This window comes from Vollenhovia emeryi, unplaced genomic scaffold (assembly GCF_000949405.1).
Source record: "Vollenhovia emeryi isolate VEMERY1.0 unplaced genomic scaffold, V.emery_V1.0 DF939145.1, whole genome shotgun sequence".
Lineage (NCBI taxonomy): Eukaryota > Metazoa > Arthropoda > Insecta > Hymenoptera > Formicidae > Vollenhovia > Vollenhovia emeryi.
Genome location: NW_011967221.1, coordinates 3712425 through 3731546, shown reverse-complemented (window position 1 = coordinate 3731546; position 19122 = coordinate 3712425). Strand labels below are relative to the sequence as shown.

The 19122-nt window shown below is 45.6% G+C and overlaps 3 protein-coding genes across 7 annotated transcripts; all 3 read right to left on the bottom strand.

Annotated features, from left to right (window-relative positions):
- Positions 1 to 389: 389 nt before the first annotated feature.
- On the bottom strand, positions 390 to 12603 carry LOC105566421. Of its 4 annotated transcripts, XM_012020415.1 has the most exons (18): positions 12322 to 12603; positions 11160 to 11359; positions 10371 to 10544; positions 10156 to 10292; positions 9891 to 10072; positions 9677 to 9807; positions 9456 to 9575; positions 9061 to 9360; positions 8880 to 8976; positions 8546 to 8618; positions 8209 to 8469; positions 7948 to 8124; positions 7670 to 7825; positions 7455 to 7591; positions 7028 to 7366; positions 5207 to 6941; positions 4104 to 4880; positions 390 to 1904 (listed from the first exon to the last, which is right to left on the bottom strand). In XM_012020415.1, exons 1-18 carry the CDS (start codon positions 12601 to 12603, stop codon positions 1615 to 1617), a joined length of 5568 nt encoding a protein of 1855 aa, XP_011875805.1. In that variant the 3' UTR covers positions 390 to 1614. The 4 variants fall into 4 exon arrangements, with proteins under 4 accessions (XP_011875805.1, XP_011875804.1, XP_011875801.1 ...); XM_012020414.1 differs by lacking the exon at positions 12322 to 12603 and having other exon boundaries at positions 1879 to 1904; positions 4073 to 4880; positions 7942 to 8124; positions 11160 to 11309; XM_012020411.1 differs by lacking the exons at positions 390 to 1904; positions 12322 to 12603 and adding an exon at positions 3247 to 4010 and having other exon boundaries at positions 7942 to 8124; positions 11160 to 11309.
- A 385-nt stretch (positions 12604 to 12988) lies between these two features.
- LOC105566422 (ras-related protein Rab-24-like) lies at positions 12989 to 17143 on the bottom strand. Of its 2 annotated transcripts, none has more exons than XM_012020417.1 (4): positions 16856 to 17141; positions 15837 to 15925; positions 14927 to 15195; positions 12989 to 14464 (listed from the first exon to the last, which is right to left on the bottom strand). In XM_012020417.1, the coding sequence occupies exons 1-4, from the start codon at positions 16967 to 16969 to the stop codon at positions 14340 to 14342; spliced, it is 597 nt and encodes a 198-aa protein (XP_011875807.1). In that variant the 5' UTR covers positions 16970 to 17141; the 3' UTR covers positions 12989 to 14339. The 2 variants fall into 2 exon arrangements, with proteins under 2 accessions (XP_011875807.1, XP_011875806.1); XM_012020416.1 differs by having other exon boundaries at positions 14386 to 14828; positions 14915 to 15195; positions 16856 to 17143.
- Positions 17144 to 17296: 153 nt separating this feature from the next.
- Positions 17297 to 18571, bottom strand: LOC105566420 (phosphoglycerate mutase 2). The gene has a single exon (XM_012020410.1). It carries the CDS (start codon positions 18543 to 18545, stop codon positions 18381 to 18383), a length of 165 nt encoding a protein of 54 aa, XP_011875800.1. The 5' UTR covers positions 18546 to 18571; the 3' UTR covers positions 17297 to 18380.
- Between the last annotated feature and the right edge of the window lie 551 nt (positions 18572 to 19122).

Sequence of the window (19122 nt, the reverse complement as noted above, 5' to 3'; positions counted from 1 at the left end):
AATCAGTCTTGCTCAAGTGTAACTGAAGAAACTTTGATACTTCCTTAAATTCTTGTACTCGAAACACACAAAAAACAATATATCATATACTGAAAAAAATGCTTTGACTATCAATAAGACACGTATGATAAAATGTGATTCGGTTAAACCAAACAGAACTTCTAGTTATCACGATAGGACTCGATATTCTATAACCAGAAGTTTGATAGACTTCACTACACATCTAGTAAATCCTAAAGGAATGAAAATTCGTCCATTTTCTAACAGACGACTGGTTAAATCTACGTAGATTTCTAATTAATGCAACCTGATTTTCTTTCAGTGTAGGAATAAGGAAATGGAAGATATTTGGAGATGAAGATTTACATAAAGAAATTCTATGGCGCGCGTGCACTTTTTCAACGTAGACACACTTCCTCGTAGTGTCCAATTTAATTACAACATTCCAATCACAATTCTAATTCAAATTCTTTATCAATAAACAATTTTGTGCTTTCCTTTTTAGAGAAATTACCAACGCAATAAAGATGTGATAAATGATAATGTACTACATAGCACAGAAGTGATATACACATTATATATTATATACACATGCATATTACACATGCACTCACGTGTATATATGCACATGTACTCATATTCTCCATTGATTCTCTTTTAGCAATGTGTATATGAGGATGAAGATTATATACACTAAAAAGAATAACGGACTGTCGCCCCACACGCCTAGTCTTATTTACCGTATAAAAAGTACTTTAATTACAATACAATAAGAAACATTGTGACGTACATTTGTCGAATTATACATACACATATATATATATATATATGTATAATCTTCTCGGTGTGCGTTCTATGCTAGTATAGACTACTTATACGAGTACAGGGCTACTCCTACAAGGAGAATATAGATACAGACACATAAAGATGATACACAGACGCCCTAAGTAGATAGAAACGCGCAACTACTTTTAATAAGGGAAAAAAAGAAAGGAAGAGAACAATGTCCATCCGTCTATCATCACGCACAACCGTGTGTGTGCGTGTGCGTCTGCTCTGTCGAGTGGCGCAATTTCTCCGACTTTCGTCGGTGCGAGACCTCGCAGAGGTCTGCAAGCGCAGCGCGTACCTTCTTTCGTCACAATTTTCTTTTTAAACGTTTGCGCATTTAACTTTACAATAGTATCTTATCCTTAAGTGCTCGGCGAGATCGAATTTTTACAAATACCGTTGACCTCGTCCAGGAGAACAACGCCTGGAGACGACGTCTCGCGAGGGAGACCCGTCGTCCCGTCGCGAAGGAAACTTATAGCCCTAATTACATTTAATGTTATACATACACAATCAGACACCGTCCAACCACTCCGTCGTCGCTCAGAGTCTCTACCTCCGCTTCTCCGCTCTAAATACTCTAACATTTAAATATTCACCTACGAAGGCATTACATACTTGTCTTTATGTAAAAACCTGGATTCGATGACGACGACGGAGTCGACGGGGACGCGCGCGACGCGACTGCGTTCTGGACCGCGCGTCGAATCACCGAGAATGGCAGTAATCGCGTGCCAGAGCACGCGGGTGGTAACGCAGAAATTATTCAAGTCGTTATACAAATTAATTGGCCGCTATTACAGCGGCGGCGGCCGCTGCCGCCGCCGCCGCCGCTGCTGCCGACGACGACGACGACGACGACGTTGACGACGTTGACGAGGACGACGACGAAGAAGATGACGATGATGACGATTTCTTCTTCAACACGATGTCCTTAATATTGAGATTGACCTTCTCCTTGTGCAACGGCGGCACCGATTGCAGGCAGAATCGCTTGAAGGCCTCCAGCTCGCGCTCATCATCGTCCATCTCCTCGTCATTCTCGAGGTCTATATCTTTGGGCGTGAATACCTCTGTAAAAGACACGTTCTGAATACTGGATACAACTCGCCTGCGAGCGCGGCAATGATTTTGGCAAAATCTGCTGTGCATTACTTCTCTCACCCCCCCCCCCCTCCGCTCTCGCTCTCGTCTACTGTGTAGGTATGGGTGGAAGTATAGAGAGAAAAAAAAGGAACGATTATATCAACGTTCGATGTCTCGGGTATCGTCCAGATAGTGTCGAGGCACCCCCGTCACGCGTTTGCAATGCAAAGAGACGTATCCGCGCGTCGCATTTGCAAATCTCGCAGAATCGTTTCATTTGTAGTTACGAGTGTTCTTTGGGTCTCTCCTATAACTTCCTCCGTTGTCGCAATTAATAAGATACCGCTTGAAAACTGTTCAGTCCTGGGGAAGGGGGGAGGGTGTCTCGTCCTTGTCCTTTCTGAATTTATTGCCAGGCAATGAGGTAATTTTACAACACGTCGAACGGAAGAGAAAAGAAGTGGAAGAAAAAGAAACAGAGAAAAGAATTGTGCAGCATTTCGGGAAACGCATTTCTGCTCCGACAAAGGGGAAAAGAGAGAATAATATTGAAAAAAAATAGCTCACTCTTTTATTTAATGTTATCAGTAGATTAGAAAAACATAATATGCTATTATCACATTCGTATATCATTCATCACAATGAGATGACCCCTACGTTGTCGTACGGTCAATAATAAATGTAGTCGAGCAATTTATCCATTCATATTTTATCGGTCAAACATTGGTTAAATCAGAGATTGAAAAAATGTGACAAAAATATCAGTTATAGCTAGAAGTGTGACATTTTGATGTTATCTTTATTCGCAAAATGTCCCAGGAACGTCTTTAATGTCATTTCTGTACAGTTTGGAGCCCCCGACTTCGTTCTAACGCGTTTTTAAAATGCGAAATGACCCTCAACACGTAAAATAGTGTCCAAATAACATCAACAATCAAAATTTTCCTCAGTAAACGTTTCCAACGTCAATGTCGTATCACTTGCATCAGAGAAAAAGGTTGAAAATTCTTAATAATCAACTCCGCAGCATATAATAAATATATAATATATAATAATAATAATACCTTTTTCTTGTTACTTTGAAATCAATAATTTGGCTAGAGATTGTGAACAACCAAAGAGATTTATGCTTAAGGCTGGTTTTTGTTTATTTTTTAAGACATGTTACTGCTTTTACAGCTTGAAAATGATATGTAATTTCAGTAATTTGTTCCATGCCATTTTAACATGTTTTATGCTACATTTTTTAACACATGTATAGCCTTAGGAAACCGCAAAATATGCCAAAAAATAACATTAAAATGACGCAAAATCTGGAAAAACAAAACGCAAAAAATGCCAAAAAATAACATCGAAATGTCACACCTCTAGTTATAACTCTGGAATAAATTCGGAACGTTATCATCATCTAATATGTTCTAATCACCTAATATTAAAATAAAGGTGCGCGCGATAACATGGTCGCCGGTGTGCAATTATTTCCGGCATTCAGTCTCCAGTTCAAGATAATCTTGTGTGTGCAGAATCCCCCCTTTCTTCCCTCTCCTTGCATAGCCGACTCGTGTGCTCGGTTCGTCCTTATACGTTTTGCGCGGCATCTCTTATCGAGACGGTACTGTCTCGCGTTTAGCATTCTTGCGAAAAGAAGAACAAGGACCGGAATCCGCGACTAAATCCACTCTTAACTCTGCGCTTTCCGGAAAAGAACAAAGCGACTCGAATCGTCGGGACAAATCTCGCGTGAAACTAAAAAAAAAAAGAGAAGGGAAGGACGATGATCGCTGGACCCGTTTGTCTTCCTAAGAAACTGCCTTCCGCAAGAAACTCACGGAAGCCAATTTCTCGAAGACACCTCTTTCATTCGGGAGCACGTGGCGTCTAAAAAATCTTTCGTCCTAGCGGGACGACGCGGGGCATCCTAACACGGTGCAGTGCCCTCTCCGGCACGGGGTGAAGGAGAAAGAAAATCGTCCTTCCTGCGATGAACCTACAAGCGTCCCAGAGAGACACAGTATGGGTAGTTTCCTTCGTAAAGGAGAGAAGCTAGATCTAGCCGTTGCAAGCGTGAGAAACAACTCGGGGAGGATGCGTGCCTGTATAATGTATTCGTGTAATGTGTTAAAGAAAACAAACAAAATGAAAGAAGCAGATTTACATGTTAAAGTCTGATTATTGCTGTTTCTCACCAACGAGGTCCAAGTCATCCCCGCACTGGCCCGTGCCGCCTCCGCGTTTTTTCTTCTTCTTGCTCTTCCCGCCGCTGCCGCCTCCGCCGCTGTTGGCTGCCGTTATCGAGGTGGCGTTTATCGCGGCCTCCTTCGCCGTGGCGCATCTCGCCGGTGCCTGCCGTGCGTCCTCCATACCCGTCACCTCCGGCCTCACCTTCGTCAGGGTGACACTGGTACCCTTGAGATTGATGCCGTTCTCCGGTATCGGCTGGCCGTTCGTCATCTGGCTGATCTGGATGTTGGCGAGCTCGGACAGGGACGAGGCGCAATCCGGCTGCGCGCTCAACCGGCTGCGCAACTCCGCCAGGCTCGACGATATGACGCCGTTGGCGTGTTTCACGCTCAGCTGGCCGCACTCGGTCGTCGTCGTTCTGCCCGCCGACAGATCGCCCTTGACTATGTAATCCGGCTTGGGCGGCGACGTCAGGCCCGCATTGATCGCCTGCTGCAGAGCCGGGCTTCGGATCGTCACCATGCCGTTCTCCGAGACCTTGATGATCGCCGCCTGCTGGGTCGGTGGCACTTTCATCGGCCCGAACGACGGGTTCCTGATAGTCACCATGTTCGTCCCGGGATTGTGCAGTATCCTCGCCGGCTCGTCCATCACGTGCTCGCTCACGAACCCGTCGTTGTTCTGCATCGGCGACGCGTTCGCCGGCGCATTACCCGAGTTGGCTGAATTCTTATTCTTCTTCTTCTTCTTTTTACCGCTGGCGGCATTCTGCGGCTGGGAATCTGCGTAGAGAAAAATCACTCGTTGAAATCATTGATAAGAGCAATGCTGAAAGATAAACGTTCCTTATTGAGAGAAGCACGTTTAGAAATGTACGATCTTCGAAGGCAATTCTAGCGATTGTTTAATAAATTTAGTTCTTTGAAGAATTTTATCAACTCCTCATAAAGCAAGAACTCGTTTGATTTTGTTATACAAGTATTGTACGAGATAAAATAGAACCTTCGGGCCGATTAAAAGATCACGTGTAAAAGACTATTAGTCTCACAAGTCGATTTACGTGCGATTCTTCTATTATCTCAGTTTACCTATACTGATCTCGGCCTACCTTTCTCACTGGCCTTCGGCAGCAGGTCTTGCTTGAGCTTGCCCGTGTCCACCACTATGACATTTCCGCCTGCCTGCGGACTCGCGTAGCTCGACTGAACGCCGCTCATCGGCGCGGCGATGATAGTAGTTTGCTTGGGCGGATTCACTGGTTTCGGCAACGGTGCAGTTTTGATTGGGAGCGGCTTCGGCGGCGCGTCGACCTTCGTGATCGTGATGCCCGGTGGCAACTTGAGATTTTCGATGTTGATCTTGGAGTTTGGCCCGATGTCTTTAAACTGGCTACTAAGCGACGGCGAGGTAACTCGTTCGGAACACGTGTTTTGGACCTCCGCGGGCGCACGTTGCTTACTTACGGTAGTTTGATTCGTTTTACTTACATTGGTATTCTTTTGAGAGTCGTTCTTAGTCGACACGTTCTTATTATTCGCGTTGTTATTTTTATTGCTTTTACTGGTGTTCGATTGTGGATTTTTATCTTGCTGCTGCTGCTGCTGCTGCTTCTTTGCCTTCTTACCAATCCCGGATTCGCTTATAATCTGATTCTGATTCTGCTGCTGCTGTTGCTGCTTCTGCGACACTGGCGTCTGAGGAGGAGTACCTGCTTTGTTCTGCTTTTTGTTGGTCGCGTTTTGTTGGTTCTTACTCTTGTTCACCGTATTTTGCTGTTGCAACACGTTCTCCTTGTTCTCCGAATTTCTTTTGTCCTTCTTCGACTTGGAATTTTTGCCTTCGTTGACGTTCTGCTGCTGGACCTTCCTCTCGTCCACCTGTTTACCACTCTTCGACTTCTCGTTGGTCGCTTGTTGCTTCAAGTTCTTACCATCGCTGGCTTTAGTCTGAGTCTGTTGCTTCGAATTATTCGATTGCTGCAGCTTATTTCCCTGTTGCAAAGGATTATTGTTGTTAGTCGCTTTCACCTTCTTCTTTTTCCCACTGTTACTTTGGTTTTGTTCTTGCTCCGACTTGTGAGAGGGTTCTTTGGTCTGTCCATTCACCAACGTGAATAGAACCTTATCCTCGGCCGGGGTTTGGCCTTTCAGAGTGATCGTGACCGTAGGCTCAGCGCTGTTTGAATTTATTTCCCTCCTAATAGTAACTATTTGCGGTTGAGATTCCGTATGTGCTGCACTTTCGGTTTCCTTCGCCTTCGCATCTTCCAATTTCTTCATTTCCTTCTTCAACTTTTTCCTCTCCTTCTTCGTCAATTTCTTGTCGAGTAAATCGACGTCAGTTAACTTACTTGCATTATTATTCGAGCTGTTTTTCGCACACGTAATATTATTAATACTTGCTGGTGGCTTGCTGCCTTTATTGCTATCAAGCTTATCGTTCTTCGCGCCGCTCTTATTCCCTTGGCTAGAATTCGTATTTCGCACCTCGCACTTCTCCGCACTATTAATATTCTTATTTTTCGCGTTTGAATTCGCAGTCGTCGTCTTCGCCTTGTTGCTCAAATTAGTAATACTATTATTACCGCAGTTATTACTACTATTGCTACAAACTTCTTGCTTATCCTTTTTCCTATTATTTAACTGTTTCATCGTAGGAAGAGATACCGATGGCGACGTTGGCAAAATGGAAACTTCCGGTAGATTACATTGAGGCAATAGTCTTTGAGGTATGGGCTTTTGAGGATCGACAACAGTGATCGTCACCTCTGGCGTCTTTTTTTGTAATTCTATCAACTTTTGTCTCTCCGCTTCTTGTCTGTCCTTTTTTAGCTTTTCTTCAAGCTGTCAAGAGAATTAACATGTAGTTATAAAACTAGCGTAAAATTGAGTATAAAGTACAGCACAGCAAAATTTATATCCGAACAAACCTTTCGTTGCTTCTGCCTTGCTTTCTTCTCGGCCTTCTTGTTGTCTTTCTTCCCGCTTTGATTACCCTCGATGAACTCCAACAATTTCTCCAAATCCCGCTGATCTCGTTGATTATACTGGACCGTGGACATCGTTGAAATTGGAGTATTTGATCTAAGGATGGAACTTGTCACGGCTTTGGCTTCGGAGTTGACATTGGGAATCGACGATTCCGACGGGCTTTTCTGCGGGCTACATCCACCCACGGTCTTGCACTTTTTCGCATTTTTCTTCGTCAGAAGTTGTCGCAGTCGTTCCCGCATTTCTTTATAGTTTCGACTCACCGGCGCGACTGACGGCTAAAAAAATAAGGCGCTCATTATTTCTCGTCACTTCTTCGAGTCGAACAAACCACGAGACCTTTTTTTCTTTTTAAATTCAACTCACCATCCCGTGACCAAAGACCTCACAGTAACAACAGTCGCAGTGTCTCACATTGGCGTCTCTCTGCGCGGAGCTGCTAGTGGAGCACGAGTCCCCCTGACTGCTCCCTGAATCCGAACAATCCCCATCTCCTGAACTCACTAAAACAAGAACAAAATTAAAACGTAAGGGCATAAATAATAAATACAACTCTGCGGGGCATTCGTATGTTTACTAACAATCGTTACACGACATTCTCTTGATATGTTCGACGTTGGCTTGCTTGTGGCACGCATGCGGTGTATGATTGAGTGGGCGAAGTCTGGGGTGAGAACACGGACCTGTGTTTTTCGTCAGATCCGGTAGCGGTCCGTGGGCGTGCGAATGAGTGTTACCTGTGGTTGCGTGAAGAAAAGATGTACACGAACGTGCGTCACACGATAGACGTGACGGAGGCGCAGAAGAGAGGTCAATCGACGCGATGACTGTACAACGGAGGAACGCTACTTACACCTACCCTGATGTATGCTGTGATTGTGAGTTTGCGTTGTAGAGTGCCTCGTTTGGGTTTGGGCAGATTGCGTGGAGCCAGTCTTTACGGCAGGTTTCTGGCTCGGCTCTGAATTAGCCTTTGCAACGGAGGTCGGCGACGTTGCCTTGGGACGACCGTTCGCCACGACCGTTTCAGGTATGGCTGTTTTTCGATACATTATATCATTCGACAGACATCATTTTAATTGGTCGGCTAGGTAAGACAAAAATCTTTAGCAGCGCTTACATTTAGGCAAGCACGGACAGATGTCCCACTTGCGTCTCGAATTCAGCAGACAAGGACAGGGCGGACTTTCGAGAATTTCCTTCTTTCTCGCCGCTATTTCCTGCGCGTGTTGATAAACACACAGACAAGGTTCCGACTCGGGTGTCTTTGCGGCATATTTGTGCAAAGCGTCCCGCATACTCGACTCCTTTTTCTTGTCCTCGTCGGCCAAATTGTCCAGTTTCTTTTTAACCTGCGTCGCTGTACAACTTGCAGGTATCTCTGAAAACACATCTGTCTATCTTTCATCTTTTCGAGACACCTCTTTTAGTGTATTAATTTACTTTATTCGCCTTACCTGGAAATCCATTGCTAAGGGGCGGAAAAGAATTTATCTCGTCCTTCTCGACACTTTCGTCTTTGTGCATATCCTGCAAAAGTACATTGTCATCAGTGTAAATTACCCTCAAAGAAAGTCTTACACAAAGTACAACCATAATACAAAAAGTTGTACATCAACAATTATTTTTATTTCGCCAAAAAGCTTGTACTCTCATACTAATGTTGGAAGCACACGTGATATATTTTTTACTTAGGTTTTGCTTTAACAAATTGGAGCAAGAGTATGATAATTAAAAACAATAAGAGCGAACAATTTTAGTTAATAAGATTTGACATGTAATCGCAATTACCGTGTGACCTATTTCAGTTTCGTCGCATGTATAAGACTCGCAACCTTTCCCATTTTCAAGACCATTCTCGGTATCAACGGAGACGTCATTGTGAGTCCTAAAATAAGTCGGAATCATTTTAAACATACAAAAATTAATAGAACTCGAAATATACGAGTTTTTGGGTATCCACACGACATACCTCACTGATCTAATGGCGTATTGCGCCAACTGGCACGTTGCACGTGTGTAATCGTAACAGTTGGTATCACCCTGTCCAGCGGCATCCATTTCGGTCGCCGTCAATGCCCCGGCTATGTCCGCCAACTTTTGGTGCTGAGCTTTATTCCAATCGTCTAACAATATTTGAACTATTTCTATGCTCGATGGCATAGCTGTGGAATTCGAACTGAAGTCCAGTACTGGACTTAAAGGTGGACTGTCGCTTCCAGACGTGTGCGCGATGAGCGACGAAAACTGCCCGTGGATCTCTTGCATCTCACTGAAATGTCGATCGCGACGGATTAGAGAGAATCGTAGAAAAGAATTTTATCAAAACTGTTTCTCTCTTTTTTTTTGTACATGTGCACATCTTACTTTCCGATGTCGGATGTTTTGTTTAACATACTACGCTCCATTAATTTACGTGTTGTCGTGAACAATCCCCAGGCCTCCCTAATTTGCCTAAGCCTCGTCATACGAAGGGCTTGTTCTGCACTAAAACCACACTTCTTTATACAATCTTACTTTTGATCTTCCGCTATTCGCAACTCCGTCGAGTTGTACGAGGTAAAACAGCGCAATGTTCTTCAACTTACTTATATTTATCCATCCATGGCTCTGTCTCGGGCCACAAATTACCGATTCTAGTCATCTCGTCGTCGAACGATAAGTATCTATGAACAAGAGCTTGGTACTTGGAATCTTTCAACGGTAGAAGCTTCCTCAGCTGCAAATGCACACACGCGCGTTTAGATCTGCGAAATCGCAAACGCCACCGGACGCTTCCTCGGTAAAACATAGGCATTTTACCTGGCCAATAAACGTGGGTAAATTGTTTTGCACTAGAGCGTCGTTATATACATAAATCTGATATAACTTTTTGATGAAGCAGTCCCACGTCAAATTAAAGTTGAGGCACTTTTTCAATGGTTTCACTAATTCAGAAATTAAAATCGCTGTCGATACGAGAGCGTCGTAGTCATTCAAGAGACCTGAAAGAAATCGAAGGAGAAATGTTATTATCCGTCATACAAATCCTGAAAATTTGTCGTTTGCGGACAGGCGGTGTACCAACCGGTGAGGAAGATTTCAGCTAAATTCACGCTACGCTCGTGCAGAAGAGCGAACAAACGGATTTTTACTTCTATCACAAACTCCTGCGCCTGGCTCACTAATCTCATGAAAAGTTGATGGGAATCTCTCTTGCATAATCTACAACAAGAGGCACGGTTACGCGACGATCCGTTCGACGGTGGTGGACGGTTTCGATACGCAGAGACAGTTTCTTACTGGATAACAGTATTGTGCATATCCATCGTGAACTTGTCACGCTGAGACTGCGGTGAGTCGAATACGTGAGTCGCCTCCAGGGCGACGTTAAAGTCGGTACGTATGGACTGCTGCAATTCCGTCCACAGATTTTGGAAGTTCATAGCCTTTTGCAGCTCCTCTCTAAACATATCTCTGCACATAGACACAAGGCACTTTCGATTAACATCGTACTCTCGCCCCGCCGCCCTCTCGACGTTCCAAAGCCTCGTGTCAAAGTTCTAGTCCCAAGTACGTAGCCAATCAACTTGTAGCTCTTACAGAATAGCCGCGAGTCGACCGGCTCTCTCGGAACTGGAACTTGGGCGCAAATCTCTGGTCTACAATGAAGTTGTTAGTCGTCGCCCGGATAGCCAAATCTGTCGGAACGGATTTTGTTAAATGGCCACTACAAGCTTCGAGGGCAGAGAGACTGCAGATCGCATACAGGAACTGATATATATTCGACACGTTGCCAGCACGTCAGCAGAAATACAGCAAACTCTGCTCCGCTTCTGCCGACGATCTGTTGACAACGTACGTTCCGCAGATTCCGCTGCCAAATGCGGGCACAGGTAGCTACGGTTTTCGCGTGGGTCTCCGACGAGTCTGCTGCCAATCTGATGTTAATCTGCTAACATTTTGCCGACTGGGTAGTCAGAAGTCGAAGCTACTTTCGCCCAAAAAGATATCAACATGTAGTCCCGGCTTCCGACTCGTTGTGGACTAGCGACTCATTGTAGACCAGGCCTCAATCAACCTGCTCTTTACCGTTTAGCCTTGTAATCGGCTGTATTATCACAGGAGCACGACTCCTTCCCGAGACGCGACTGGCTGTCCATGGCCGCCGCAGAGGAGTACAGCTTGGCGAGCGCGTCGGTGCTCACCAGAGACGACTTACGGCGGTCCTCGTCAGCCGCTCTCGCGCCTCTGATAAACGCGTCGATCACGCGCTGATCGGTCGTCCCGCACTGCGAAGAGAGCAATTAATACAGTAAGTTTATTGACGCAATGGAACCTGCGCTCGCGGATAAAGCAGCGACACCCGGGGCTGGCCATTTAATTTGCGAAACCAATGGATATATTCTTTCGTGTAAATATTGAAAAGTTATTAAGGAAATTCTCAGTTTGAACAGTACCAGATAGATTAGACCTGTGCATACCTGTTGATGTCACAACAGAAGCAAATGTTGAAGATCATCGTATCACGGCTGCGGTCCATTCGATGCTACGAATGCCTCAAAGCACTCGCCTTCTTTTTTTTTCATTGAAAAAGAAAGCAGCGCTTCGAAGTATCTGTAGTGTTAAATGGACCGCAGCTTATAAAGATTGTTTTGAAAACAATGCGATAGCGCGATATACTCCTGTCATTCAAACGCGACGGTTCGCTTCGTTATCACGAGTTCGATTTTTGCCAATTGCTCCTTCATTTAAATCTCCGTAAACAGCAATACAACGTGGCTCGGTCCGCTGATAGCGGGACAAACCGACACGAAGAAACACCTATGCATCGGTCTAGTCGGTAGAGATATATCTCACGACTGTTCGCCAGGCCGATAGTACCAGCTACGCGCGTGCACGAAAGATATTACAGTTGCAACTATAGGCTTGTTTTCTGTTCCTACACTAGTGAACTAGTGCAATAAATTGGAGTAAGACAAGCATATTTTTTCTCATTCTAGCTTACTGCACTAGTTCACCAGTGCAGGAACAGAAAACAAACCCATTAACAGCGAATTAGATTCTCGAAAAGGGGTAAAAGTGTCACGACCGGGTGTCTCCTTTCAAGAAGGTTAACGGTGGACTCTCCGTTCGCGGGGGACTCGGCGAGAGTGTCGGTCTCCCAAAATTACGCTCGCGCTACCGAAGCGAAAAAGTTGGTCCCCGACCGCGCGTCGACTCGCGCGAAACGAGGCAGAACGAGGCGACGTACCCCGGTGGGATCATAGTCCGCGACCGCGGGGAACACGCGGGCGTCCCCGCTCTCGTGGTCGCTCGGCGTGTCCGCGTCCCGGCGCGTCCACGCGGAATCGCCGCAGCTGGCCGCGGCGACGGCGGCGTCGTTGCAGCGTCGCCTCGTCGTCGTCGCCGACGCTGCCGCTGGACCACCGTCGTCATCCATCGCTCCGGCTATGCCGCTTTCCCCAGCGACGATGGTGGTGGCGGCGGTGATGCTCCTCTCGCGTCGGCCGTCCTCGCCGTCGCTGCCGCTCATGACAGCGCCGCTGCGCCCGGTCCCGGTGGCACGCGCGCGTCGCGACGCACCGCACTCCAGGCGACGGCCGCGGTATCGATGCGCAACTGTATCACGGCCCTTACCCGGTGACGCCGCGTAAACACCGCACAGCTCCGCGCGACTCGGTCGACCCTCTCGCAATATGGCGTCTCGCGTGCGACCGTCCCTGTCCGCGCAACCGCGCATCGACCACGGCCTCCGCGCGGCGCGGTCCGAAAGCAGGCACGCGCGCCCTCGACGGTCGGTAAGGCAGGTCGCCCTAGGTAACGCACTCCTCATCGTTGTATACCGCTGTTTTACGGAGCTTCGGGATTGCGTATATTTTATAATATATTCACTTATCGTCTACAATGACAATGACATATGTGGTATCATGTTCTTATATTTATATTATTTTTGACATTTTCCAACTTGCGGCCACTCGCGGCTCGGAACGGGGAAAATTTGAGAAGACGCATAAGCGAGGCGTTCGCCCAAAATGAACGTGAAAATCTAAATAATCTTGAGACAAGAAAATACGCGCGAAACATCCTCACTCCTTCGCGTTTGCATGCCGCATCGTGGACCCGCGACTGCTCGTCGTCTCTTCCATTTTCGTCCTTCCTTCTTCTCTCCTCGGCGTCGCGAGAGGAGCAAAATTCCCCGCGCGCTGGGGACTCGACGCGCAAACGAGAGATCGCAATCGCGAACGAGCGAAATTATCAAGTCTGCATCTTTGGTTGCGGTCAAGCCGCCGCTAAAAGTGCTTCCAAGTTTTTCCGAAAGAAAGGAGAAGAATCCTTGGAAACATTTGTAAGCGACAGCCTTTATCGAGCACTAAAATTGGGGGGGGGGGGGGAAACGCGCTTCCTGTACGGTCGGAAAGATTGTCCGATTATTTTACAATGAATTTTCAGAATATTCGTATGTATCATTACATAGTCGTACAATTTGCTTTAATAATGTATCACCGCACATATCCGTGAACAAAAGCTACAATCTCTCGCGTGGTAGACTATTTCCGAAATTTATCACAGAACGTCGGACAACCTTACTGACCATGGGTCTGTTTTTTATTGCTGCACTCCTGAACTAGTGCACACTGGTGCAATGAGTTGGAATGAGAGGTAATCTATTTGTTTCATTTTAACTTATTGCACTAGTTCAGCAGTGCAGTAATAAAAGAACAGGCCTCATGACTGTACGCTAGGAATCACTGTGGTGCCCTGCCACATAAATTCGTGCACCTGTCAACATATTTACACATTTTGCATGTACACACTGGGTGAGGAAAAAGTATGGAAACCCCTAAATATCTCGGAAACTACGCATTTTCGAAAGAAATGTTTCAGACAAAAGTTGCAAGGTTGAGAAGGGTCTATTTACCTCACCCTGTGTATGGAAAATGTACGTGTGTTCTACGCGTGCTTAAATTCACATGGGAAGGCATCGGTGATTCGTCCTCTCCTCCTCCTCCTCTAGTGTACATACAGATTCTAACGCTGAACTTAATCGCATTGCGATAATCGCACGTGAATGACTCCATAATCAACAGTTTCATAATCGCATTCCTGTGCGATTATGAACAAACGTCTTTTACATTACTACAAAGAAATCAGTTTTAAATAAAATGATCAAGGACCACGTGTTCAGGAACATTTCTTAACTGTATATTGCGCATCGTATTTCAATTATATAAAACTAATCGTATTTGTGCACGTACCATACACTTTTTCTTACAAATTTGCTATCTGTTGAAAAATATAAATTACTTTCGCGAAGCTGCATTGTGCCACGCTAACGACATTACGTGTATAAAATTCTAAGCTCCCTTTTGCCAAGCTTACGTTCGTTTTCTCCCACTGGGGGCACAAACTATACCGAAACTCTATAGTTTACGCTACGTAAATTACAGATTTTCCGTATAGTTTGTGCCCCCAGTGGGAGAAAACGAACGCAGGCTAAGTACTGAGCAAAACAATATCATATGTCGATCATTAACGATACTGGGATCTATTTTTATGACGTTCATCATAGCATCCGGGATAAATTATCTCTAGTATGAAAAGCGTACAAGAATACAATAAGTACGAATACTGATACTCGCTAAGTCGCACAACAGTACCTCTCCCCGGACTTTTTGCTCAGAACAATCGCTTCTTCGACCTTTTTCAAGTTTTCCGGATTAGACGCGAAATCCTGTACGATTTGGTCGAACAACTCGGCTGCAAAGAAAAGGAATACAATAAAGTACACGTTGCGAACGGAACAGACCGGGCGTCGCTTACCAAAAGTGTAAACTCTTCCTTACCTACATTCTCCCCCGTTTTACTAGACGTTACGAAAAGTTTGGTCTGCGTACCGCTCGCGTACCTTTCCACAGTGCCCTGCAGGTCCGGATCGTCCGACACGAAGCCCTCGTCGCACAGATCCTTCTTGGTGGCGCACAGGTACACCTTACAATTCTCCTCGATACTCCTGAGCTCCCTCACCCAGTGCTTCGCTCTTTGGAACGTGCTCGAATTTGTGATATCGTAACACACTATGGCAGCCTTGGCGCCACGATAATACGTCCTGGTCATCGCGTCGTACCTGGCAATTAATGATAACGGCACGGAGTTAGTGGGTCTTCTCTTCACAGCTGAAACTGGTCGCGCTAGTTCAGAGCTTATCCTTCTCCTTCTAGCGCGGAGGAAAAACGATAAAGAGTTCTGAACGAGGGGGAAACCGCCGAAGGCAAAATGTGCTGTACAGATTTGCGACATTACCAGGCATTTTTGGGCATTAGTTCGGGCATTGTAAAGGTAGAATAAGATAAAACAAGATAAATAAACTAAAATAAGATAAAGTAATGCCCACTGGGTATTAGTGGGCATTGGTGTATGTACAAGATTGTGGTCAGCGGTTTCCCCCTCGGTTCTGAACTTGTGCGGCCAGTTTGGCTGCACGGAAAAAGAATTTTCTCTCAAAATTTATCCAGAAAATCATGTAATCACCGTACCATACATTTTACTAGCGAACTGTACGATAAAATTTCAGAATACTCTCATGAAGTTCTGCGAAATGCCACGCTGTCCCACGATCACACGACTTTCAGGGTGAGCTCGAAGAGAAAATTCACTCCGTGGACAAACAACGGATCCATCGAACGGCGTACGGCGTGTCTCTCCCCAGCGTCTCGAAATCTCAAGGCGGTGGCACACGCGACGCGTCGCGCAATCGTGTATACTCACTTCTCACTGCCCGCAGTGTCCCACAGTCCCATAACGAGCGTCACATCGTTCACTTGCACTCGCTTCGCCGCGAACACAGTGCCTATCGTCTGCGGCATAATTTCAACTGCATTAATTGGTACGCGACGCCCTCCCTTCCGCTCAGACGATTCTCAGCGCGAACTCTAACAACTTTTTACTTTTACAATTTTCTTTCCACAATGTCGCGGACTAAGAGAAACAAGATGTGCCACGTTAGTCCTCGCAAATCGACCAGGCCCGTTCCTCTTGGCTCTGCACACCTCGTTCTCTCCCTCTTTCCTTTACTCCAAATCGCGACTGGCAAAATCTCGCAACTGTAAAGTCTAATCTACAATGTGCTTTCCGCGTCTAGAAACATTCTATTTTGTATAAACAGATCAAGACGCTCAACAAATTTGTCAACAATGTACGATTATACAATAATATACAACTTATCAACTTGCATAGATTTTGTAAACGTATACATTAGCTACAAAATAGAATGTTTCCAGACGCAGAGAGCACATTGTAGATTAGGCTCAAGTCTTCTGTCCGCGTGAATTGGACTCGGGGCAAAGTGTCGCAAATCGCTAGCGCGCTCTTCTGACGCGCGTCTGACAGAGCAGCATCGGCGAGATCGCAACCGAAGACGCCCACAGGCGCGTTATCGCCTGCGCGTTTTAACTTAAAGCCCAGGGAGACCCGCGCGCCACAGAGCTTCTCAGCCAAGAGAAACGGTCCCGTTGTCCAGGCCCCTAAAAACAACTCTAAGGAAAACCACGGTTTCTCGCTGTCCTTTGTCCCTCAACAGTTCCCCACCTTCGAATCGTCTCTCCCGCACTCGCACGATCGGGGAGCGTCGACGCTGCCCGAGCCCTTCGGTTCCCTCGCGAAGCGGAGAATTAATCGAGCCGATTTTACCCCGCCCGAGTATCAGGGCCGAGCGTCGAGCGAAGGCGTCGAGCGCAGCGTGAACGCTTCCCCCCCCGTGCTTGCGCGTAATTCGCGCGGATACTCACGTTCTGGTAGGGCCTGTCGCCGTTGAACGAGTCGTGCACGTAACGCTCCATGAGACTCGTCTTGCCCACCATCGCGTTACCGAGCAACACGACCTTCAGGTCCACGCGATTCATCCTCGGATCTCGGGAATTCTCCGCCTCCTCGCACAGAGAGCCTCCCCGTGCGTATCATGCGCGAGGTTATGCCGCGCGATCCACGTCGACGTTCCGAAACGCACTGAGCGGGTCTGAGCGACGCTGCTCTTTGTACCTGACTTCGGGTCGCAGTGGGTCGCAGACGTCGCAGTAGGCAATTGCCATTTTTCTCTCTCTCTCTCTTGCGCGGGAAAAAGAAAGAAGTTACTGTCGTTTGAATATTTTGTAAGAACGTTTCACAGACAAAATGTGCGATCAGTCTAGTTTACGTGGCGTATTAATTAAATAATGAGAATGACAAGCGAATAATAAATATATATATATTATATTCTTAAAACATCACAAACAATGTGAGAGATAATTGTTATCTTCTTATATCGCAAGAAATGTAAGAGATAAATGTTATAATTCTTAGTACGTGACTAGTAGTAATACACCATAAAATAGCTGTCCCATTTTTAACGATGCACTCGAATATCGAGAGGAAAACACACTTGCGAGAGTCCTGCGGGGAGGTCGAGAGAGATTTACCTCGGTTTTCATCAACGCCGTTTATCTTTGATTTTAGTTCAATTATTTCCTTCTAAGGCTCGGTTTCACCAATGTACCTTAACTTTAAGCTCAGTTCAATACGTTCTTTGTCTCCTTTCAACTGTTACTTTAGTAAGAGACGGACGTGAATTAAACTAAGATTAAAGTTAAGCGACGTTTGGTGAAACCGGGCCTATCTGTCCCTTTGGAAAAAGATAAAGAATGAATTAAACCAACAGCGAGCTCGGTTGCTCGCACGAGTGCGCTTGTTTACAGACGATATTCTTACATTTTACTTGGTCTTGAATACACGCTCAAGGAGTATTTAGCCGAAAGCTGACTCGTATGGATGCTACGCAGAACGTTTTACTGGCTAAGAAATATTCCAAGAGATATTCAAGACGATCCCCAGATGTAAGAATTGACTGTGAACGAGCTTCGGTGTGCACTCGGCGCGCACTAGTGCAAGCAACCGAATGTACGATCGCTATAAGATCGAAGTTAAACGACGATGAAAACCGGGATCGACACATCTGGCCTTGAATTCTTTTGCCAGGACTACATTGGGATCGACTTCAACTTTCAAATGTAACTTTTTCAACACACTGCGTGCAACACAAGATTGAATAATAATATCTCACACTTTTACAAGTCTTCTATGATGTATGCGTATATATATTTTTTTATACTTCACACAGAAATGCTCGTCCAAGCAAGAATGCTCCGTCATTCTTCTTGAGCTACATTCTCTATCACGGTAACGAAACTAAAGGTTCATAAATATTTGTAACGGACATACAAGAGAGATCTGCCGCTCGCAAATCAACACGCGTTGGACATTTTTCATGTTTACAATTATTCATTTGGCCTTTCCCTGCGCAGCGACCGCGGCCATCGCGGCCTTGACGGTCTCCTCGTCGCCCAAGAACTTCATAGAAACGACCGGCTTGAAGCTCTCGTCCAGCTCGTACACAAACGGGATGCCGGTCGGCAAGTTCAGCCCCATAATTTGCTCGTTGCTCATTTCTACAAAAGAGGAGTCCCATTAGATTGTCATAATCGTAATAGATCAATACAATTATACTGCACACTTAAGCTTGTTTACAGTCAATTCTTATGTTTAGGGATCGTCTGAAATATCTCTTGAAATATTTCTTAGCCAGTGAAACGTTCTGTATAGCATCCATACGAATCAGTTTTCGGTTAAATGCTCTTTGTTCTATTTAATCGTAATAGCTCAATAAAATTGTATTGATCTATTACGATTATGACAATATAAATATAATAGATATGTATGTCTAAAAGATGACTTAAAGATGTCTTTTAAACCTCGTTTCCACGATCTAAAGACCTGTGTCCACGATGCTAGAACTTGGTCCAAGTTCTATTCACAAGAAATGTACAGCTATTCTGTAAAGGCCTGTGTCCACGATGCTAGAACTTTGTCCAAGTTCTAGTTTCGAGAAATGTGTGGCCAATCGACTCGCAGCTATTCCATGAAAGCTGCTAGTTGATTGGTTACACATTTCTCGGAACTAGAACTTGGGCGCAGTTCTTGAGGCCTGTGTCCACGATGCTAGGACTTGATCCAAGTTCTAGTT

Excerpts from the sequence above, each read along its gene's own strand:
- LOC105566421 (XM_012020415.1), bottom strand. The coding sequence starts at position 12,603 with ATGAGCGGCAGCGACGGCGAGGACGGCCGACGCGAGAGGAGCATCACC. Across the intron at positions 8,470-8,545 it reads CCTTAGCAATGGATTTCCAG|AGATACCTGCAAGTTGTACA; the intron begins GTAAGGCGAATA and ends ATGTGTTTTCAG. Across the intron at positions 8,125-8,208 it reads CTGTCCGTGCTTGCCTAAAT|CCATACCTGAAACGGTCGTG; the intron begins GTAAGCGCTGCT and ends ATCGAAAAACAG.
- LOC105566422 (XM_012020416.1), bottom strand. The coding sequence starts at position 16,969 with ATGAATCGCGTGGACCTGAAGGTCGTGTTGCTCGGTAACGCGATGGTG. Across the intron at positions 15,926-16,855 it reads GCGACAGGCCCTACCAGAAC|ACGATAGGCACTGTGTTCGC; the intron begins GTGAGTATCCGC and ends ATTATGCCGCAG. Across the intron at positions 15,196-15,836 it reads GACACTGCGGGCAGTGAGAA|GTACGACGCGATGACCAGGA; the intron begins GTGAGTATACAC and ends ATTAATTGCCAG.
- LOC105566420 (XM_012020410.1), bottom strand. The coding sequence starts at position 18,545 with ATGAGCAACGAGCAAATTATGGGGCTGAACTTGCCGACCGGCATCCCG.